This window comes from Oncorhynchus clarkii, chromosome 20 (genome assembly GCF_045791955.1).
Source record: "Oncorhynchus clarkii lewisi isolate Uvic-CL-2024 chromosome 20, UVic_Ocla_1.0, whole genome shotgun sequence".
Classification (NCBI taxonomy): Eukaryota; Metazoa; Chordata; class Actinopteri; order Salmoniformes; family Salmonidae; genus Oncorhynchus; species Oncorhynchus clarkii.
Window position 1 is genome coordinate 27,237,949 of NC_092166.1, and position 24,739 is coordinate 27,262,687.

The 24,739-nt window shown below is 43.1% G+C and overlaps 1 protein-coding gene across 1 annotated transcript; it reads right to left on the reverse strand.

Moving 5' to 3' along the window:
- Positions 1-5,851: 5,851 nt before the first annotated feature.
- On the reverse strand, positions 5,852-13,500 carry LOC139376146 (NAD-dependent protein deacylase sirtuin-5, mitochondrial-like). The gene is made up of 9 exons (XM_071118388.1): positions 13,425-13,500; positions 12,641-12,753; positions 11,813-11,946; positions 9,199-9,424; positions 8,755-8,842; positions 8,588-8,641; positions 8,200-8,323; positions 7,864-7,979; positions 5,852-7,419 (listed from the first exon to the last, which is right to left on the reverse strand). Exons 2-9 carry the CDS (start codon positions 12,738-12,740, stop codon positions 7,347-7,349), a joined length of 915 nt encoding a protein of 304 aa, XP_070974489.1. The 5' UTR covers positions 12,741-12,753; positions 13,425-13,500; the 3' UTR covers positions 5,852-7,346.
- Between the last annotated feature and the right edge of the window lie 11,239 nt (positions 13,501-24,739).

Here is a 24,739-nt window from a genome sequence, read left to right on the forward strand (position 1 = left end):
ATACAGCAGGTTTACCAATATTCTAAAATGGGTACATTTAACCTGTTAAATGTAATGTCAAAATGTAGATTTCCACCTAAATAGACATACCGAAAAGTAATTCATTATCACAAAAGGGCCATAAACAATACATAGTAATGCTTAAACTGCAAAAAATATATAAAACATCTCACCTTTCTGGTAAAACTAGTTAGGCACTGCTGAGGTGTAGATACTTTTGATGATACAAACTCAAGTTCACAGTACAAATATGATAAAAATATGAAAAATCATGATTTCTTTCCTATTCAACAAAATTAGGGGGAATAAGGCTTGTAATGACAATTATTTACAAAATAATGAAAAATGAAGTACGTTTTGTGCGACATCTTGAGTGTGGACCATCACACCTTTAGTTTGCAATAATAGTATTTAGCATTATTTTTGAGTGACTACCTCATCTCTGTACCCCACACATGCAATTATCTGTAAGGTCCCTCAGTTGAGCAGTGATTTTCAAACAGAGAGACCAGGGAGGTTTTCTAATTGGTAGATGGGCAACAACAACAAAAAGCAGACATTGAATATCCCTTAGAGCATGGTGAAGTTATTAATTACACTTTGGATGGTGCATCAATACCAACAGTCACTTTCTGAATATATTTATTTATATTACGGACTCAGACATTGCTCATTCTGATATTCTTGTTCTGATATTTCTTAATTTCATGTTTTTTTTAATGTGTATTGTTATTGTATTGCTGTTGGAGCTAGAAACTTAAGCATTTCACTGCACCTGCAATAACATCTGCAAATGTATGTACGCACCAATACACTTTGACTTGATTTAACTGCTTGGTTGTCTGACTGATCTATCTCCTGGGTTGTACACAGACTCGGTTACTGCATACTACATAACACAGCTCACTCCTCCTTCTGGATGACCATCAGATCATGCATAAATCATCTCAGAGTAGGAGTGCTGATCTAGCATCAGTTCTTCCCTGTCCAAATAGGCACGCCTACACTAGAAATCTGATCTAGCATCAGTTCTTCCCTGTCCAAATATGCACGCCTACACTAAAAAGCTTTATGAATATTGGCCCAGGAGTAGTAGTCCCACTGCCAGCTGTAATACCCATAAAGCGACTTACAATACAGGGAGGGAGTCCATACATTTTTAGTAAGTGTGCCAGCTTGTTTATTTATTTGATCTATTAATTTATTTAGGTTACCATGAAGGAAATCAGTGTCTAAACAGTGAGTGAGTCACTAAAGCGCTCAGGGGTGCATTCACTCTGACTATCGACTATAATTTCAGAGCACCCGCAACACCCGTTGAATATGACCGATGTCAGGAAATGTCGGGAAAAAAACGTAATTCAATTGTTGCCAGCAGCACAGCTACAGTCACCAGCTCACTAGATAACATGAAAACAGTCTAACCAGCTCTGCTAGGGCGAGTAAAATGATCAGAGTGAGGTTTTCGCTCATGTGTCTGGAAGTAGCTAGCATGCTAGCCAACTTTACTGGTTAGCTTGACAGCTGTTTTGAGGTCAGAACGCTCAGATCAACCCTACTCCTTGGCCAAGGCTCGGAATTTACGAACGCCCAAAACGCACTCTGGCACTCCAGAGTGAATTTACTAGATGGGATAAAAATAGCAGCAGTTTTTCTTCCCATGGTCATTTCTGTTCCTCTTATTAACAAACCACAGATTAGTTATTTTCTTGGGGATTTCAGTCCAAAAACCCAATCTGGAGTATCAACCAGAAAACTGGGATTATTAAACTGGGTTTATTCTACATCAGTGTGTGCATTCCAGACCCCAAAGCTAGAGGATAACATATACACTTCTTTACCTGTGAGGACTGGTATGAGGACTTTTAAACAGGTTAACACTCACAAGACCTCTGGGCCAGATGGAATACCAGGGTGTGTTCTCAAAGAGTGTTCTCTTCATTCAAAGACTCAATCATGGACACTCTTACTGGCAGTTGGGGCTGGTTTGCGTGATGTATTGTTGTCTCTACCTTCTTGCCCTTTGTGCTGTTGTCTGTGGCCAATAATGTCTGTACATTGTTTTGTGCTGCTACCATGTTTTTGTTATATTGCTACCATGCTGTGTTTTAGGTCTCATTTTAAGTAGTGTTGTGTTGTCTCTCTTGTCGTGATGCTTGTTGTGTCCTATATTTATATTTTTAATTCCAGCCCTGCAGGAGGCCTTTTGGTAGGCTGTCATTGTAAATAAGAATTTGTTCTTAACTGACTTGCCTAGTTAAAGAAAGGTTACATTTAAAAATTAAAAATAAATCATTTGTATTCGGCGCAAGTGACAACATTTTTTATTTGTAAACTTTTCAAGCGCAATGAAGTGCTAATGATCAAAACCCATTAGACTGAAAAGGCTCCAAGACACACATTTCTGTGTGTGGGTGTGTGTACTCTAGTTTAGGTTGGATCAATAGCCAGGAGCCCTATTCCCACTGTGGAATCCTCTTAATTCTGCTGATACGGCAAGTCATCTGGGAGAGGCCAGATGACTGTGTGTGTGTGCCCATGTGCCCTGTCTCTTCCCTCCAGGGCTTTTCTCCAGAGACTCAAGTGCCCTGTGCTGAATTACAATACAGAGTGCAGGGCTGGGGCTTACCCTTAACATGGGAGGCCACACACCCATGCACACACAAGCAAACAGACACACACACGGAGAGAGACACAGAAACAGGAAGAGCGAGAGAAACAGAGGGAGAGGACAAAATGAAGAGAGGGAAAAACTATAAATTGGTATCTGACGTCAAAAGAGAGGTAACACCTATGAGTCAGATAGGATTTGTTTATATAGATATATATTGGGGACCTTGACGAGTGAAGATTGTGCAGGAAGTTATGAGATGAACAAGTGGTTGTGGATCAACACTCAAAGAGGAGCTGTCAGAGTTAGGTATACACATAGGAAGTCCAGAAGAATGAAAACAAGAGCACAGATTATGTGGAAAATAAGAAGTTAAATGTATAAACATAATGTAACTAATTGACATGCTATTTCTTGCACTCAATAAAACCTGGTAGCACTGAATACATTCCCAAATATAATTCCAATGTACAGAATAGAATATAATAGAGCCTGTTCAAGTCCTATACAATCCATTTATTATATCAATAAATATACAATGGTTCCTTTCATGTGTGTGTCCTGTGCTCTGATCTTATTCTGTGAGTGTTCAGACCCTGCTCTGAGGCAGGCCAGGGCCTGTGGCAATGATCAATAATCAGGTGACAGTGGCCACCTGCCTTGATCCTAATTAGCCTAGCTTTAGATGAGATTAGCCTGCACCTGAACCCTATTCTCAGCCTTAAAAACAACTCCCTCCCAGCCTCACTACCCAGAACCCCTAGCATCAGCCCTATACAGGGAAAAACATCTGGGCCGGTTGGGACAAAACACCTCACTTTATGCACCAGATCTCTCTTCACAGTAACATTGAAAAACAGTCATAGCTTGTCTTGTAGGTGATTCAAATCATATCTATTTTTACTAAGCTACTATGCTCTTTGAATAGGTCATAATCAAGGGATATTTTTGCTGACGTGGATAGCTCTGACAGTCCTGTCAGTCTGCATAAAGAGAAACATGAATGTTCCCCCCTCCTTACCAATCCCTGGCAAAGACATACACTCACACACAACTGACCCCAAATGCCACCTTCAACCATTTCAAAACTCAAACACTCCAAATAGATGTCATCAAGTCACTTCACCAGATTCAACATGCTCAGTTTCTCACCTTTTATTTTCGATCTCTCTCTCACACACACACACACACACTCACTCTTCAGCCGGTGTCCTAGTCAATCTACTTTATCATTCAAAGAGACACAGGGATATTTGCAGAAGTGATACCAATGATGGTGGCTCTATTAACCTGCAGGGTCAGACAGGGACCTTTACACATCTACCATCTCATCCCTCGCTTATCCCACTCTCCTGCATTCTTGTATGACCTCCGGTCACTGCCAATATCACCACTCACACTCCAGCAGGCCTTCTCAATTGAGGCTTCAAACGACTATATCATCCTATCAATGCAAGAAGAATCTTATCCTTTTGTCCATTTCATTAGTTAATTTTATGATGTGAAAAACAGATTTCACCTCACTCCTGACATTAGACACAGTGTTAGAAGGTAGAAGATAAGAAGAAAAAGGTAAGAAGAGTAGGAGAAAGGTTATGATGATAATCATCAATGATAATGAACATTTACAGTACGGGATTGTGGGTAAAGAAATTAAGCAGAGAGAAGCAATGAAGAAGAGGGAATTATTCCTTAATGAATGGGAAATGGGATGGGGTATTTTTGGACCATATGATTCTAAACAGGGTTCTGATGTATGTGTTTATTGTGTGTTTGGTTCCCTCGGTTGCATGTGTGTGTGTGCCAGACACTAATTTGATGAGAGCGCTGGGTGCATGGTGGGCATGATATGAGCTGGCCCTGCATGACTCCTCGCTCACTCGCACGCACACACACACAGGTCTGTTCGAGGTTACAGCCTGCCTGTTCAGATTAACATGTAGGGACCACGGACCAGTAGGCCTACAGCTGCATTATGATTGATTATGTTAATTTCACGGGGGTAATGCTAAATAATCAACATTTCTGTAAATCTGACAGATTTAGCCATTTCCAAATCTCACAAATTAACTAGAAATGTCATACGCAGACACAGTAATAACCTCCCAATCCTCACTGACATCCTAATACACACCGTATGTCAGTGTGTTTTAGAATAATTGCCGTGGAACTTCAGCTCTTACAGTGAATCATAATAACCGCTCCTCTCGCTCTCTCTCGTTAACACTGGAGGACCCTGAACATGAGACTCATGTCATTAAGTCTGGACATTCACACTGGGGAACATAGACAAACACTGGGACACACAAACTGGAACACACAGGTGCAACCATGCACACACAGTGCTCAGGTAACCTTCCTGTCAGTCTCTCCTTCCCCCTCGATTTCTCGTCAACCAGGCCTATAAGAACAGATTCAGACCTTTAAACAGATGGTGACTCAGCTGGATGGGAACTTCTCCCACACAATTTGCACTAACCTCAGCCATCAACAACCAAATCAACAGTAAGGAGCCAGGCAGACCCACCTCTGAGTAAACTAGCCTGTATTGTTTTGGGATGTTAACCGTGGTCCCCCCCCCCCTTTGTGGATGTTTTCTATAAGACATTCTAAGTGAGGTCCTTCCCTTTGTATGACCTTTCACCTTTGACCTTGTGCGTTGTAAGAGAGGTCTGTCCTGCTTGGACCTTAGCAGGCAAATCCTCTCTCATAGCCATGCCGCCACCTCACGCTCTCTCTGGTTTCTCACTCATTCAATAGATCAATACGAATGGAGACTCATTTCAGAATACATAGAGGACCAGATAAATAACTCAAATACGCTTAGAGATGGTCATTCAAGGACCAGGATTATGCGGTCAAAATGGCGAGTAGTTCACACGTACATTAGCGTTTTATTTTTACAACGGTCCAAATGAGCTCTCTGGTTTTGCCATCTACCGAAATAATGCTAGCGTTCACTTCACCTTGAGCAGAGCAAAACATTGTCCCAGAAGAATACTAATCTATATTTCCTCTTACCCATGCATTCTAATTGAGAGATAGCCAGGAGAGTCTGCAGTCAGTCAGGCTACTCTGTCTGTTCAGAGGGGTTTTTATTGAATCTACAGTCTACATACTGGCATCTACTGTTAGCTTTGGGAATGCAAACTCCCCCAATCACATATAAGCCTATTTTGAAGACTGCCAGTAATGACACCATTGTGTGAGAGAAAAAAGGACAAAAGTAATGCAAATGAATTCATGGTGTTGACAGTAGTATATTTTGAAGCGTTGCATGAGATCTCATTACGTTGCATAAAAGCAAAAACACCTAAAGTAGCAAGCAGTAGTTGTAAAAAAAAAAAAAAGTACAAATACAGTCATGATATCGAAGTACACACTTGGTTCGGTATAGAACATTTCCAAAAACAGAGTTGTTGTGCGTGATTAGGCAAAACAATACATTTCAATGAGTAATACAAATGATAAAAGGGACACTTCGGGATTTTGGTAATGATCAACTTCCCCGGAGTCAGATGAACTCGCGGATGAAAATGTCATGTCTCTGCAATACAGTCTGAAGGAAGTTACCAACTAGTGTTAGCGCAATTGCTAACTAGCATTAGCACAAGGCTTGGAAGTCTATGGTATCTACTAGCATGCTAGCAGTTACCACAGATTTCCAGTCATGGTGCTAGCGCAAGTTAGCAATTGCGCTAACAGTAGTTAGTAACTTCCTTCAGACTGTATTGCAGAGACATGACATATTCATCCGCGAGTTCATTTGACTCCGGGGAAGTAGATAAAGGGCTTCAATCCTGAAATATCCCTTGAACACATTTTTATGCCATGTAACCACAGTATGACTATTGATAGATATTGATATGGTAAATACTGTACAGGGACGGGAATACAATAGTCCAGGTTCAGCAATAGCCAGTTCAATGAACTGACTCTCTCTCTGTGACGTTGCTATGTACTTGAAGTTCAAAGCATCTATTTGGTCATGGTTGTGTGTATTTGGCCAAGGTTGTGGAAACAGTTGGCCAGGCACATGGATTAGGTATTGTACTGGGTTGGAGTTAATACAGTATATCCTCCATAGAGTGAGAAAAAGGTTGAGCTACATGATTATATTACTATACGCTATAAAGAATAATATCATCTGATCTCACAAGCTACATCAGCATGTTATATAATGTGTGTGTGTCATGTACAGCATGTGCACTGACCTCAATAATGTCACAAAAACAGAGCAACCAGCAAAGCCTGTACATTCGAAATATACTGAATTAGCAGTGAGAGAGAGAGAAATGTATGCTCACATGACTAAGTCGCTTTGGATAAAAGCATCTGCTAAATGGCATGTGTTATTATGATTATTATTATACTGTATATGAAGAAATGACACGCTCAAAACTCCGGAGAAGAAAACATTTGCCCGTCCTATATCAAGAAATACTTCTCCTTATTTCAGCTGAATATATACTTTTCTGCCTTTCAAGAAGAGACAACAACACATAACATCTCAGTTCCAGTTTAGTTAACCGAATAAGTATCAAGTATCCAGTAAGACTATTCAGTCCTCTGCTGCAGACAGCAGCGCTCCCTCCACCAAGAATTCCTGTTTCAAAGTGTCTTAAGGCACGGTTTTCGGATAAGGGAATAATCACCATGGAATCAAACGGCCGTGGAGTGGATATGGGAGGAGCCCAAGAGGTTCGGACACCATCAGACCCCACCCCTTGACCCCTCAGACGACTTCAGACTCGTGACGCGCCAACGCCAGGGGTAGCGTGGCCCCACACGGGCCCTGGAAATGGTACCTGTACAGCAGAAGCACGGCACACCACACACACACACACACACACACCCACCCACCCGACAAAGCAAGGATAAAAGGAGAAATCTGAGAAATGGTCACCAGTGTCCCTAAGGAAGTGTTTGGTTCTTAATTTCCCTGACAAACATCTGATCAATCAGATCTAAGACCAAAGAGCTGATAACGCTGACTGATTTCAAACCTGACAAACTGTGTGATGCAGTAGAATCATGAATAAAACACACTTTATCAGGCTTCGTTTTGACGAAGAATCCCTATTTGATTAAATATATCCCGTTTTACTTATTTTTAAAAAATATATATACTATTTGACTTCACAAAATGTATTTGTATTTTGCACATCAAGAAAAGAAATTGAAAATCCCCAAAGAAACTTGTATTACGACAAAAACACATCATTTTCTAATAGCGGTGGGCTGTGGCTTACGTGAAGCGCGTGGTCTCAGAGGTGGTCTCAATGTTGAACTCTGCTACTGGCACGCCCCTGGACGCCACCTGGGGGGCAAACATGGCTGCCGGGTACACTATGGAGGAGGTGCCAACCTGCGGGCAGATAGAGAGCATGGGCACCAGCAAAGCCATTTCGGAGAAATGTGTGTATATTATACATTGGTCTGAACATCAGTTTCAGGTGTGTGGTGCTTTACATCAGGCTCTGTCTCTACAGCGTATGACAAAATCTTACTACATACTAAAGTGTGTATATAAAGACTGAGATACATAGCAACTACAAGATTCTCCAGCGACTACGAGGCCAACTCACCACCAGACACAGATCACAGGTGTCCAGCACCGTCTCCACCTTGGTCAAGACGTGCGAGTCCAGAGTTTCCCCGAACCAGGTCACATTGGGCCTGAGCAGACCATGGCAGTCACTCTTCTCACACCTGCTCATAAAACCACCAAGGGATGACATCACACACAAGGGATGACATCACACATAACAGGTGTATGGTTACTTAGGATTGAGAAGAGGTCAAGTTAAAAGCAAATAACACTACCGCCACCATGTGGAAAAGATTTTATCACTGTGGCTTGGATTTTCTATGGTAGACTTGTGTAAAAATAATTGTATATATATATACATACATACATACACACACACATATATATGTCAACAAATAGACAGAACCATACTAATTATCCCCTACCTTGGCAGCTCCTCTGGGGGAATCTTGGCATCACTGGTATCTGGGTCAGGAGAACTGTGGAACAATCGAATACAACCATTTTTCTAAAAGTCAAGTCACACATTCAATGTAGAAGATTCGCCTGAGCAGGTGGTTGTATTGTACTGAGGAGCTGTAGTGCTGCTTACCCTTTCCCCTCTAGGGCAGCGCATATTGGGCTGCCTTGGTTCACAGCCACATGGCCACAGCTCACACAGCGCGTCTCAAACAGACTTCCTGATGATTCACCGGGGAGAAAAACAGAACTGAGCACCGTCCAGACACTTTGGAGAAGTCTCTCAAAAACATGCTGATAATGACAACATTTTTCCAAGTAGGATTTACCTTCAGGGATACTAAAGTCAATCTTATCCTTATCTTACGTTCAACTTTTGACAACAAGCTTTGGAAACCACCACTAGAGCAAGGGCTAATTATTTGAGTACATCTTCTGAGCTTACTTATTAACAATGAAACAGTGCCTTCTTTCTAAAAACATATTTGCCTGCCTTGTCTGAACCAATCCCTGCTGCCCAGCCCATTCCAGCCCTCTAAAAGACCCGCTTAGCCCTGTCCCAGCCCAGCCCTCTCACCGTGGATCTTGAGGACATGTCTGGATCCAGCCTGGCGGTGCAGATCATCTATGACCTGGGTGATGACTACCACAGAGCGGCCCTGCTTCCTCAGCCGGGCCTCACACTCTGCAATGGCCAGGTGGGCCGTATTGGGCCCCTTACTCAGCATCACTTCTCGTCGGTAGTGGTAGAACTCCCACACCAGGGAAGGGTTCCGAAAGAAGGCCTCAGGGGTGGCTATGTCCTGTGGACAGAGATGGACAGGGACATGGGTGGGGAGGGTTAGGGAACAGCGTTCACAGGATGCGGAGGTAGAGTCGAAGGGTGTCAGGGTGGAGATGGATGGGATAGTCTACATTGTTAAGGGCAGACTGGATGAGAGTAAGTGACTAGGTAAATAGCAGGTGGGAGGACTGGGTCATAGTTAGAGCAGAGAACGGCAAGGCACGCTGAGTTGTAGATATAGAGATCCCAGGGAAAAACTAAATAAACATGACATTTTCACATATTTAAGAGTGTGAACAAGCTCCCATAAATAAACACTTGGGGGCACAGGATGGAACAAACACAAGTTAAAGGTTTGTTTTGATTCTCTCTCTCAAAGTGAATCTCTGATGAGACTGTCCTACTTAGATTAACTGATACTGGCTCCAGCTCCTCAGCTCTCCCTGGGAACCGCACACAGTAACCGTGGTTACGCCTAAACCCCCCCCTCATTGTTGTTGTCAAGACAAATCCATTGATACAGGAGTACACTCCCCTCCAAATGTATTAGGACAGTGAAGCTAACATTTTAAACGTGGCTCTACACTCCAGCATTTTGGATTTGAGATCAAACGTTTCATATAAGGCGACAGTGCAGAATGTCACAATGACTACATAAAGCTTGTGACTACAAACTTTTTGGATGCATTTACAGCTTTGGTTCTGTTTCAGATAATGCTTTGCCCAATAGAAAGTGAATGTGAATAATGTATCGTGTCATTTTGGAGTCACTTTTTGTAAGTAATAATAATAATTTGGTGGGTGCTTATATTTGTCCTATTTCACACATGTACAAGCGTTTATACAACGGGTAGTTTGGAATTCCCGTAGAGTCCATCTTGCCCATGATATACTGGACATTATACAACAGGTGGGTCTAATCCTGGATGCTGATTGATTAAAGTCACATTCCAGACGCTGTCTTTTCCACAAGTTACCACTGGCTAAAGAAATGACGTTGAAATGCCTATTTACTCTGTTCCATCTGACTGCGCAATCCACAGTCTCACCAGCCCATCCAGGCAAATTATAAACTTCATCTCCACTATAAAAAGCATCTAGACATTACCTCACATTTCTTTTAGACTAACATGTAGTTTTCAACAGCGGAGATTCGTAGAAACCTTGCGGTCTTTCTCTTTGACATTTGCAACATTGAATTTCAATATTGAAACAAATCTCCAGCTGTCCCATAGTAATGAAAGTGTCGGGAGTCAGGACGAGACAGACAGGCAGTTTTTCTCAGCCACTCGAAATCATGAATCAGCTGGCATCATTTTTATGGATATATACAAAGAAATGTCAATAGAAAACAGGTCAAATTAAATGCAGCTTTTTTTGCCATAGCAACCTACAAAGTTCTGGAACTATCAACCAACACTTGGGTAGTTTTGCTTTACATGGCAGTCAATACGAATTGAACTAATGACCAGGGTACGCCTAAAATTGCAATTGACAACCAGTGTTATTGAATGTAGCACCACGTTTTGCTGAAAAATTTATGGTTTGGGAAATAATCTTGCTTTTTAATGCTGGTAACCCATTGCATAAAAGCAATAATAGACTTGAACCCATGTGTCATGGTAACATTTTTAAATGCATGTATGAATTGGAAATGTGTTTTTAGCATATACCAACTCACTAAGACACTCTAGGAGAGTGGGGTCACTGCCACAATCATGAATTGTGAATGATGATGAGTGAGACGGACAAAGATCATACCTCCCCCCAAAAAGCTAACTTCCCCTGCTATTGGTCATCGTGAGAGGTAAGCATGTTTTGTTGTAGCCTTTGTAACTTTCTCACTCATCACTATTAATTCATGATTTTTCTAAATTGGTCAGAAACATCTTATTTACTCACTTGGAAAGAATTACTCTAGTCATCATTCCCCATTCAGTTCCTATTGGGCAAAACATAATCCAAAACACAACCAAACAAACTGCAAATGCATCCAATGTATTTGTAGAGAAACAAGCTTGATGTAGTCATTGGTCCCATATTCCTAGCACGCAAACACTAAATGTTTGACTACTTTAATACCCTATAAGTGAATTTGTCTAAATACTTATGACTTCTTCAAAGGTGGGGTGGGATTAGATACATAAAGTGCTTTCATTTCTGAAGGGTAAAACTGATATGAAAATACCCTCGAACAAAAGGTAACATTCTGTACTGACGGCTCATATGAAACATCTCAAATCCAAATTGCTGGAGTATAGAGCCAAATGTAAAATTCGAGCTTCACTGTCCAAATACATACGGAGGGGAGTGTTTATGGCATGATGTAAACGTCTGCGTGTACATGAGCATGTTACAGATTGTGAAGTGAATTCCTGTAGGTCTATGCATGTCTGTTTTACATTACCTGAGATTGCCATTTCCTCCAGTAGCCCGCAGCACCCCTAAAGGTAGGCACTCCACTCTCTGCACTCACACCCGCCCCAGTAATGATGGCTATGTGCCTGGCTTTAGAGAAGACCTTCCGGAATTCAGACATATCTACAGAAGATAAACATTTATACATTAACAAGAGCCATTAGAGCAGGGATGGGAAACATTGATGGGGGCCACAAAAACCTGAACTCCTCATGAGGGGCCGCAGTGGCTCGGGGGTCTGCGTACCCACACATGCAGTCAGAGCCAGACCTATAGCCTTTTGGGGACCCCAAGTAAAATTTTGTTGGGAGGCCCGCCCAACTTGCGAACAAAACATTTTCTCAGCCCCCCTCTTGACAGCGGTGAGACATGTTTGGGGTTTTAGAGTTCATTTCATGCAATTCTACTCATTTCCCCATGGGGCGGAGAGAAAAATTTACAGTTCTGAATATGATAGCCGAGTGAGAGTGACTAACAAAATAAATTGGGGCCCCCTGGTCGGTAATTCGACCACGATTACAACAAGTTTACATAGCTGGCTAGAATAATTTAGCAATCTAAAGATGTTTAGCTGACATGGGGTAATGGAGTAACTGACATAACAATAGAAAAACTGCTGATGTCCATCCCAATGTGTTTATTTATTTATTTATTTATTTTTATTTTTTTGGGGGGGGGGATTGATCCGAGGATTTGCCCTTCCCTGCATTAGACTGTTCACTCAGCAGTAGCCTAGGCCTATTACAATGTACACTAGAATGTAAAGCCAATGTATGGAGACTTATGAATTCAGCTCATGCATGTGGTAGGACTTTACCTGAACTGGCAGACCTGGTCATCTCTACCAAAGGCCGACGTGTCACTGGAGAAGACACGCGAGGACCAAGTCCAATTGAAACTAGATTTCGAAGAATCATTGTCACTACAGCTCTGTAAGATAAGACAGAAAGTTAGGATAATTATTTTCTGACTGCATTGGAATAGTTTGTCCTAGTTAAATATAGGTGACACAGATGGACAAACTATATAATTACACATTTGCATTCATACACTTTTAAGGCCACGGTCATTTATACATGTTATCATCGTGTCATTTATTTGTTTGAATGTGGGAATGAGAATTGTCACCAGCGCCTGATGAATGTCAACTGGCTGCGATATACATATTTACTTGTTACATTTTACATCGCGTTGTGCATGACAGCCTTGAATTTTAACACGTTTTGCGTGGGCATAAGATTACGCATTCTAAAGGGTATTTAGGCGAAAACGTGTCCAAACCAGCAGTCTACACAAGAAGTGTTAAAAGTTGATTGTCAGTGAGCAAACTCAAATCTGCTGTGGCTCGTAAATCAAATCGTGTTTTATAAAAACTAACAGAATATTAAAGAAATAAATATCATTTCCTCAACGATACTATAGCCTACATTTCTAAAACATTGAAAACAGGGGTATAAAGAAGAGCCATCTTGAATAGTAAAAGTAGCTAAATACCAAAAGTAAAAATGTTACATGCAGGCAAATAAGGTGTAGAACGATCACTACATGGAATTGCGTTTTTCAGAATAACTCGAGTTCATGCATAACACGTCCATACATACCCAGCAGAGTTACCAGATGGCGAGGCAGAGTTTGTTTACTTTTCTTAATGTAATTTATTTGAAAAACCGTAAAGACTCCCTTGCTGTCGCAAAGCATTGAAGATTCCGCTCCAAAATCCACTATTGAGGGGAAAGTTGTAGGCTAGTTAAGTTAATAGTGCCCTCTGGTGGTGTACGTTTAAAAAAATATCCCCTGACCTCATACAAGATTTCCACTTGCTGATCAACATCCATACAGGAGTTTATATTGATAATTTAACTCCATAAATCCCCATTGGATAGGCTATTTTGAAAATGTAGGCCATTTACTTGATTATTCATAATTGTTTCCCTTTATTCCATTCCCCTCTGTCTGCTGTTGGGTTAAGGAGCTTTGTAGTGGCGGCTCCACCTCGCTTCAAAAGTCACATCTCCCTCTCCGGTCTCTACCCGTTCAGTTTTTTTCCTCCCCATCAGTACCTCCTCTTGAGCGGTGGTGGCTCTCTGTCTGTCCCAACCCCCCAGTGTTCACTGGACGCTGCTCAAATTGATGGCGGCTTCTCCAGAGGACCATATAGACCGCCGGCCGATCAGGAGAGTCCGGTCCAAGAGCGATACCCCGTACCTCGCCGAAGCCAGAGTTTCCTTCAACCTGCGCACAGGTAGGTTGCTTCTCACGTTTGGCCATTGATTTTCAGTGTTCGATGCATTGTAGCGTATAAAGCACTGCACCTAACCTTACTAGCCTATTGTAAACTAACGGTTTTGTAACACATAATTCTATTTTATCGTATTTGTTTTACTGAAACTGTGCTTGATCTGCGCTATTGCCAGTGGGCTCTTGTGCACGTAGCCTATGATATGGAAGTTTGGTTTTGCCTCATTTGCAATTTTGGTAGCATTTTGGACACGTTTATCATATCAATCGAATTGTCTGATTGCTAAATTGATCATTTGCGATTAGGCTTTGTAAGAAGAAGAACAAGACTCATGATCATTATTCAACGTGTGAGATTTGATTTCGTAAGAGAACGGAATTAGGCATGAATTAAATTCAGTTACATAATAGAGAAGCATTCGAATGGCAATCGGAGCCCCAGCGTGATCGTAGTCACCAGCAAGGTGTCCAGGATTAGGCTACACCGGATAGATCCCTGACAGCGAACAGATTGGTGTTGACTGTTAAAGCACCCGTGTACAGTGCATTGGGAATGTATTCAAACCCCTTCCCTTTTTCCACATTTTGTTACGTTACAGCCTTTTTCTAAAACGGATTAAATGTGTTTTTCCCCCTCATCCATCTACAAACAATACCCCATAATGACAAAGTGAACACAGGTATTTTTTAAATGTTTTCTAATTTATTACAAATAAATTAACAGAAATAGCTGATTTACACAAGTATTCAGACCCTTTGATGAGAGACTCCAAATTGAGCTCAGGTACATCCTTTTTCCGTTGAGCATCCTTGAGATGATTCTACAACTTGATTGGAGTACAGCTGTGGTAAATATAATTGATTGGACATTATTTGGAAAGGCACACACCTGTGTATATAAGGTCCCACAGTTGACAGTGAATGTCAGAGCAAAAACCAAGCCATGAGGTTGAAGGAATTGTTCGTAGAGTGCCGAGACAGGACTGTGTCGAGGCACAGATTTGGGGAAGGGTACCAAAACATTTCTGCAGCATTGAATGTCCCCAAGAACACAGTGGCCTCCATCATTCTTAAATGGAAGAAGTTTTGAACCACCAAGACTCTTCCTAGAGCTGGCCACCCGGCCAAACTGAGCAATCGGGGGAGAAGGGTCTTGGTCAGTGATGCTCCCCATCCAACCTGACAGAGCTTGAGAGGATCTGCAGAGAAGAATGGGAGAAACTCCCCAAATACAGGTGTGCCAAGCCTGTAGCGTCATACCCAAGAAGACTCAAGGCTGTAATCGCTGCCAAAGGTGGTTCAACAAAGTATTGAGTAAAGGGTCTGAATACTTTGTCATTGTGGGGTATGTAGATTGATAAGAGAAAAAATAATTTAATACATTTTAGAATAAGGCTGTAACATAACAAAATGTAGAAAAAGTCAAGGGGTCTGAATACTTTCCGAATGCACTGTATGTTAGATTCATTCAAGTTATTACGTACAGTGTAAGAATATATTAGTGTATTGGATGTTGATTCGATTTTGGTTATGGCTTGTGGGAAACGTGCACAAATTGCTCCCCTCGAGCACCTAGGTGTATTGCATTCCTTGTTACCATGGTGACTTGGCATATTTCGGGCTGAGTCAGTTGTTAGACCATGAGGTATTCATATGTTTTGCAATGTAATATCATACAGTCTGAACCAAATGCAACCAAATGTAGTCTTTCAATCAAATATCGTAGTTATTTGTATTTCGATATTATAGATGGTCTGTGCAAAATATGGTCTGTGTGATTGCCATTTAAAAAATATATTTTTACCTTTTTATTTAACTAGGCAAGTCCGTTAAGAACAAGTTCTTATTTACAATGACGGCCTAGGAACGGTGGGTCAACTGCCTTGTTCAGGGGCGGAACGACAGATTATTAGTTGACAAATAGTCAATGCATCAGGTCAATAGTCTTGCAGTGCTTCTGTCACACAGCTGGCTGGCTGGCTGTGGTGCTGAAACTGCTAGCTAGCCAAGTTTGTCCGCCAGTTGCGTACTTACAAAGACTTCAAATAACTTAAGGTAAAGTCTTTGAATGTTTTATTTTAGGGGCTTGTTTTGTCTTTAACCTGCTATATTTTGTTAAACCAAACTGTATTGCTACATTTCTGTTTTGATCATCATCAGCCAGTCCTCCATCCAGGCGAATTGTAGTTGTTTTTCCAGACACACCCACACTGTGAATTCTGCTGTGACTAAACTGCAGCATCAGTCCGGATGGTGTTAAGATGGGCTTTACTTGTGTTGTTGATTTAACACACAATATTGCACACCAGCTTGTAGTCCTTTGCATAGTTTCGGGAATAAATACTTTGCAGGCTATTGATGTATTTTGGAAATGTCTACATTCTTGTGTTTTGATTTGCCCCAAAACATGTTTTACTATGAGAGAGAGAGAGAGAGAGAGAGAGAGAGAGAGAGAGAGAGAGAGAGAGAGAGAGAGAGAGAGAGAGAGAGAGAGAGAGAGAGAGAGAGAGAGAGAGAGAGAGAGAGAGAGAGAGAGAGAGAGAGAGAGAGAGAGAGAGAGAGAGAGAGAGAGAGAGAGAGAGAGAGAGAGAGAGAGAGAGAGAGAGAGAGAGAGAGAGAGAGAGAGAGAGAGAGAGAGAGAGAGAGAGAGAGAGAGAGAGAGAGAGAGAGAGAGACTAAAGTCACCAAGCCATTTGGCCCAGATGAGCCCTGAGGTAACCAGAGCCTGTCAGACCGTGGAGGGGAGCAGGCTGAGAGGGTTATGACTTTGCATGTCTCAGTCCTCCTTTTGCCACTATTGGGAGGTGGCCTTAGTGGAGAGGGGCAGGAGAATGGGGACCACCACTACTAACAGCTGAACTATACCCCACCAGCACCTACGGGATTCTTGGAATAGGCCTGAAGCAAGCTGCTAATGTATATTCTACTGTATATGACCACAAATCTCTCTTTGCCAGACACCACAGATCACAATATGGTGTCAGATATCCCACTCACTCATAGACACACACACACACAAACTCGAACAGACACAACATTCTGAGAGGACAACAGTGCAAATGTCTGAGGATACAGTTCCAAAGTCACTCGATTGTCTGACTGGCCAATGAACGTGTTGATCAACATAATAAAGATTTTTCATGTGTGGCTTGAAGAAATCAGTATGCAGTTCTATTCTGTACTCTGAACGGAAACTGCTGAAACATTTGGAACCCTGTCCTCCCAGGGTCACATACAGGCTCATATAGTCTCTGCAGTGAGGCTAGCTCAGCCCTGCAATGTTATAGCACCATGGCGTCCATTTACTTTATGACAGGAATTACCCCATCATTGAATCAGGGGTGAGTACAGTAAGGGTTGAGTATGACAAGACATAGGTATATTGAATTGGTCTGTTTAGCATCGTGTGGCTAATTTGATTGGTCTCTTTGATTAGATTAACCGGAGCTGAGTCATGCTGCTGGCTGCCATGTGAGTTCATCCTTAACATAGTGGAGGTTTCTGTTGTTTCAAACCACAGCTAGGCTAAGCCTTGTTCTCTCTCACTGTTATGAAGCACCCAGTGATGTGATGCTATACATGTGAGTCCTAAATGGCACCCTATTCCCTATGTAGTGCACCACATGTGACCAGAGCCCTATGGGACGCAGTCGAAAATCAGAGCAGTAGGTGACCATTCCAAAGGAGTGTGTGTGTGTGTGTGTGTGTGTGTATCTGCAAGCTATACATGGCTCTGCTCTGAGCGATTGGAACTACATCTGTCAGATGACTTAACAAGGTGAAGCCAGGTTTCCAATCAATCATCCCAACAGGAAATTACTGCTAACCAGAGAAGCTGGTTGACACTTCCATTTCACACTGTGCACACAAACGCAGAATGAATAGAATCCAGTCCCATCTGTACAGGCAAATGAAGGATTAGAATGGCAGGCTGCGGAGTGAATGTTTGGGTGAGAGCTTGTGTGTGTGTGTGTGCATGCTTGTATGCATGTTTGCGTGCATGTTTGTGTGCGTGGGTGCATGCGTGTGCTTGCAACATTGTGTGTGTGTGTTGCCTGCCTGCCGGTCAGTCCAGCAGCTCTCTCATTAGATTAGTCTGTTTTGTTTGCTCATCACTTAGGCATAGCTTAACAACAGTCACATCTGTTATCTCCCTCTCCCAAACAGACACACGGACACACACACACACACATTTCTCCCTTCCCTATACACACTCTCATTTTATTTCTCCTCATTCATTCACTTTCACACTCTAGCATACTGTCATCTTGTCTCACACAGTTTCACTTACTGAAGCCCACCTTTGCCTCTCTGTCTCACACACGCAGTCACACAGTGTGTTTTAAGTTCAGATGTACTGGTTGTCAGTGGTCCCTTCAGTTAGCTGTTACAGTGTTTTGTGGAAGGCATGAACCTTAACTTTGTGAATGGTGCTCTTTGGCTCTAACATGAGGTCAGATGGAAAGAGATGTATACTTTCTCTTTCTCTGTGTGTGTGTGTGTGTGTGTGTGTGTGCGCGCGCGTGTGCCCGTGCATTTGTGTGACAGGCATACAGAAATATTTGTTATACTGTAGTTTTGACTGTTGACCCCTCAACCCCTACAGCAGTGGTATTCAAACTTTTTCAGCAGGGATCCCGTTTTTTTGTTTTTTTTCTCAAATTTCTTGCGACCCCACCCCAAATCTAATGAAACAACTTTAAAATCTGTACATTTTAGATTTTTCCATCAACAAATAACCTTCAATTCGTTGCATTTTACTTTCTTATCAAAATGAAGAGAAAACAATAAGCATATTTACTCAATAAAATTGTATCTTTCAAATTGTCTTTCTTAAAAACGTTTGTATATTGTCCCATACGATAATCTGTACTCTTTAAAGATTCACTATGCAGAAGTTGCTGTACCATTTCCTGGTTGCAAAAATGTATAATATTTCACTTAATTTCAGTTTGTGACAAAACAAGCAAGTATATTGTAGAAAGTCATCGTACCATCTGAACAGCTGTGAAATATAATTTAAAAAAATATTGTATTTTCAGCTGTTTTTACCAAAAGTAAAAGACGCAAAAACAAAACTTAAAAAAAAATGTGAAGTATAGAACTAGTGCATATAGAACAGATCTACTGCTTCTTAGACTTTTAGACTCACATTTCTGTGACTTAAAAATAAACATATTGCGGCTGTACGTTTTGGCGACCCCACAGCAGTTCCTTTGAATACCGCTCTGTTAAAGTGGAATAAAATCCAATCAGGAGCCTTTCATCTTTGTGTGATTGTAAATTGGATCTGTTTTTGGTTTAGTTCAATCACATGTTTTGTGCACTCCATATAGGATCGCTACACTCATTGTTGATCTGTCTTACACAGTATTTGGTTTATCTTGTAATGTCATGGATGTGATACACTGTGCTTTTCACAGGGGTGGGCTACTGTGCAGTAGTTAGATGTCCTGGGCAGCTGAATGCTGTGTGTGCAGACTAGGGCGTGGGGGCGTGCGACAGGGGACACTGATGGCTAGATCTCCATTACAGCACATGGGCTGAATGTAAATAGCCTGTATGGGCTGGAGACTGGACTGGACTAGGCTGAGCTGCATTGCAGGGGACATGAATTTGAAGCTATTTTCATACACATACACATGGATGCACACACACACACACACACACACACACACACACACACACACACACACACACACACACACACACACACACATACACACACTCCATTTAACACATGACTCCCTACCTCAGCACCAAACATACTGACAACCTCTTCACAATGTTACGGGAACATTATTTCCCATTCCCAGATGCCTAGTATCAGTGTATAAGCATTACCTGTCACGCCCTGATCTGTTTCACCTGTCCTTGTGTTGTCTCCACACCCCTCCAGGTGTTGCCCATCTTCCCTATTATCCCCTGTGTATTTATACCTGTGTTCTGTCTGTTCGTTGCCAGTTTGTCTTGTTCATTCAAGCTAACCAGCGGTATCCTGTCAGCGCCTCTTTTCTTGTCCTCCTGGTTTTTGACCTTTGCCTGTCCTGAACCTGTACCCGCCCGCCTGAACTCTCTGCCTGAGCCTGCCTGCCGTCCTGTACCTTTGCCTTACCCTGGATTTTTGACCCCTGCCTCCCTTGACCTGTCTTTGTCGGCCCCTGTTGCCACAATCAACATTGTTACTTCGACAGTCTGCATCTGGATCTCTCAGCTCCGCTACGCCATCTCCTCCCAAGGAGCCACCATTGGTAGGCACGAGGAGTTGCTTCGCGGCATAATGGAGGGGTTCCAGGCCACGGCCGATCGTCATGACCAAGCATTGGACATGTTGCGGGAGCATGTCCATGGGTTGCCTTTAGGCAGCCGACCACGAAGGGTAACCTCCCAGCCCCTCTGTAACCCGCCCTGGTAGCAGTGCCGTCACCGCGGTTTCCCGGGCACCCCGTTTACCTCCCCAGGAGTGCTATGATGGAGATTCCAGAACCTGCCAGGCATTTCTCTCCCAATGCTCCCTCGTTTTCGAGCTGCAGCCTTCTTCTTTCCCCTTGGACCGCTCAACGATTGCGTATATTATTACGCTGATGTCCGGGAGGGCACTCGCCTGGGCCACGGCGGTGTGGGAGCAACAGTCTGCCTCCGAGGTATTCGTGGCGGAGGTGAGAAAAGTATTCCTGGCGGAGGTGAGAAAAGTGTTCGAGGCTCCGGTGTCCATGAGAGAGGCTGCCCGGAAGTTACTCCAGCTCCAGCAGTACACCCTCAGTGTGATAGACTATGCGGTGGAGTTCTGCACGCTAGCAGCGGAGGGTACCTGGAACCCGGAAGTGCGGTTCGACAAGTTCCTGCATGGATTATCAGAGGAGATAAAGGAGGAGCTTTAACTATCCCGATCGATGGTCGGCTACGGGAACGTAGGAGGGAGAAGAGGTTCGATTGCGGTCCCAATCCCTCACTCAGGGATCCCACCATGAGCTGATAAACTCTGGACGTCCCTGAAAGGATCCGTGCTTACCCGTGTCCCTCCAAGAGCCTCCCGGAGACTGCCGATTCACCTCTTCCCGAGCCGATGCAGCTCGGCAGGGCTAGGCTATCTCCAGCCGAATGCATACGCAGACTTGAGACCTATAGTTGTCTGTATTGCGATACTGATGGTCATTTTGTGTCTTGTCCCTTCAAGAGAGCTAGCTCATTTGTTGGAGTGTGTACACTGGAGGGTCTGAAAGATGATGGTTCTTCTCCCCTTACTCTCCCCCCTCTCTATGCCATCCTGCTGTGGGGCGACCAGTCCAAGTCTCTCCAGGTACTCATCGACTCGGGGGCCGATGTGAGTCTCATGGATGTTACCCCACTGTCCGAGCTGGGCATCCCCACTCAACAGCTCTCCATTCCCATGAGTGTTAGAGCGCTGGACGGGCGCTCTATAGGCCGGGTCACCCACAAGATCACCCCTGTCAGCCTATGAGTGTCGGGGAACCACAGCGAGGTTATCCAATTCCTGCTAGTTGAGTCCCCGCAGGTTCCCGTGGTATTGGGATTCTCTTGGCTCCAGCGACCCAATCCCTCCATTGACTGGGCTTGGAAATTCCCCCGGACCTCTCCGCCAGCTCCGCAGAGTACCAGGACCTCCGTGAGGGGTTCAGTAAGGCCCGGGCCACTTCGCTTCTGCAGCACCGACCGGTATCCAAGAAGGTCAAGTCTGAGGCACTGGCATGTTGCTATAGGGCTGCAGCCACACCCCCGGAAGCCGAGACCTGTCCCGGCCCCCCCCGCTCCAAGATCATTAGCCCCTCTGTTGTTCTTCCTCTGTTGCCCTGTACCCTCCATATTTTTCCGAACTTTTCTGTGTCTAGAGTCAAAACCATGTCTGACTGCCCCTTGTCTTCTGTTTCTAGGCCCATGCCCCCCCCCCTCCCCCCTGTGCCATCAATGGCACGGCCTGCCTTGACCTGTCTTTGCCTGCCCCTGTTGCCACAATAAACATTGTTACTTCGACAGTCTGGGTCTTACCTTGATTCCTGATATTACCAGTCCGTTGCGGTACAGTAATGTTGAGTTCTCACCCTCACTGCTTCTCTCTCCTTCCTTCCCTCCTGGTCTCTGTAATCACTCCTGTTCCAGAGAGTACAATCAATATGGCCAGACGGATGGTGGAGGGTGGCAGGACAGAGCCCATCTAACGCCACCCTCTATCTTCCTGTCTCACCTGGGTGTGTCAGAGGGAAGCACATCACATAACCACCGGCCAGACAAGATCCACTCCCAGTTTTAAGGCTGCCTGTATTTGATCTCTATTCGAGCCCGTCTCTGTTCTACCCTGAGCGGATCTATCTCCTCTACTTCATACACTTTGCTTGTGCCTGGTTACTCTAACTGCCTCACTGCAGGGTAGTGTTTCATATACGGGGCATTTGAAAAACTATTCAGACCCTTTGACTTATTCCACATTTGGTTACGTTATGGCCTCATTCTAAAATGGCTGAAATAGTTTTCCCCCCTCATTAATCTACACACAATACCCCATAATAACAAAGCCAAAAACAGTTTAGACATTTTTGCTAATTTATAAAACATTTAACTGAAATATCACATTTAACTAAGTATTCAGTCCCTTTACTCAGTACTTTGTTGAAGCACCTTTTGGCAGCAATTACAGCCTCAAGTTTTCTTGGGTATGACGCTACAAGCATGGCACACCTGTATTCTCCCATTCTTCTCTGCAGATCCTCTCAAGCTCTATCAGGTTGGATGGGGAGCGTTGCTGCACAGCTATTTTCAGGTTTCTCCAGAGATGTTAGATCGGGTTCAAGTCCGGGCTCTGGCTGTGCCACTCAAGGACATTCAGAGACTTGTCCCAAAGCCACTCCTGTGTTGTCTTGGCTGTGTGCTTAGGGTTGTTGTCCTGTTGGAAGGCCCTTTTCCCCCGATTGCTCAGTTTGGCCGGGTGGCCAGCTCTAGGAAGAGTCTTGGTGGTTCCAAACTTCTTCCATTTAAGATGGATGGAGGCCACTGTGTTCTTGGGAATCTTGAATGCTGCAGAATGTTTTTGGTACCCATGCCCAGATCTGTGCCTTGACACAATCCTGTCTCGGAGCTACGGACAATTCCTTTGACCTCATAGCTTGGTTTTTGCTCTGACATGCACTGTCAACTGTGGGACCTTTATATATACCGGTGTGTGCCTTTCCAAATCATGTCCAATCAACTGAATTTACCACAGGTGGACTCCAATCAAGTTGTAGAAACATCTCAAGGATGATCAATTAAAACAGGATGCTCCTGAGCTCCATTTTTATTCACATAGCAAAGGGTCTGAATGCCACTTTAAATACAGTTGAAGTTGGAAGTTTACATACACTTAGGTTGGAGCCATTAATACTTGTTTTTCAACCACTCCAAAAATGTCTTGTTAAACTATAGTTTTGGCAAGTTGGTTACGACATCTACTTTGTTCATGACACAAGTCATTTTTCCAACAATTGTTTACAAACAGATTATTGCACTTATAATTCGCTGTATCAGAATTCCAGTGGGTCAGACGTTTTCATACACTAAGTTGACTGTGCCTTTAAACAGCTTGGAAAATTGCAGAAAATGATGTCATGACTTTAGAATCTTCTGATAGAATAATTTACATAATTTGAGTCAATTGGAGGTGTACCTGTGGCTGTATTTCAAGGCCTACCTTCGGCCTCAGTGCCTCTTCGCTTGACATCATGGGAAAATCAAAATAAATCAGCCAAGACCTCAGAATAAAAATTGTAGATCTCCACAAGTCTGGTTCATCCTTGGGAGCAATTTCCAAATGCCTGAAGGTACCACGTTCATCTGTACAAACAATAGCACGCAAGTATAAGCACCATGGGACCTCGCAGCCATCATACCGCTCATCCTAGAGATGAACGTACTTTGGTGCGAAAAGCGCAAATCAATCCCAGAACAACAGCAAAGGAACTTGTGAAGATGCTGGAGGAAACAGGTACAAAAGTATCTATATTCACAGTTAAACAAGTCTTATATTGACATAACATGAAGGGCCGCTCAGCAAGGAAGAAGTCACTGCTCCAAAACCGCCATATAAAAGCTAGACTACCGTTTGTAACTGCACATGGGGACAAAGATCATACTTTTTGGAGAAATGTCCTCTGGTCTGATGAAACACAAAATATAACTATTTGGCCATAATGATCATTGTTATGTTTGGATGAAAAATGGGGACTCTTGCAAGCCGAAGAACACCATCCTAACTGTGAAGCACAGGGGTGGCAGCATCATGTTGTGGGGGTGGCAGCATCATGTTGTGGGGGTGCTTTGTTGCAGGAGGGACTGGTGCACTTCACAAAATAGATGGCAACATGAGGAAGTAAAATTATGTGGATATATTGAAGCAACATCTCAAGACATCAAATCAAATCAAATCAAATTTTATTTGTCACATACACATGGTTAGCAGATGTTAATGCGAGTGTAGCGAAATGCTTGTGCTTCTAGTTCTGACAATGCAGTAATAACAAGTAATCTAACTAACAATTCCAAAACTACTGTCTTGTACACAGTGTAAGGGGATAAAGAATATGTACATAAGGATATATGAATGAGTGATGGTACAGAGCAGCATAGGCAAGATACAGTAGATGGTATCGAGTACAGTATGTACAAATGAGATGAGTATGTAAACAAA

What these genes read in the sequence shown, in the direction of transcription:
- LOC139376146 (XM_071118388.1), bottom strand. Translation starts at nt 12,740, where the DNA reads ATGATTCTTCGAAATCTAGTTTCAATTGGACTTGGTCCTCGCGTGTCT. An exon ending in GACCAGGTCTGCCAGTTCAG is followed by an intron (nt 11,947 to 12,640) that starts GTAAAGTCCTAC and finishes TATCTTCTGTAG; the next exon opens with ATATGTCTGAATTCCGGAAG. An exon ending in ACATGTCCTCAAGATCCACG is followed by an intron (nt 8,843 to 9,198) that starts GTGAGAGGGCTG and finishes GTGAATCATCAG; the next exon opens with GAAGTCTGTTTGAGACGCGC.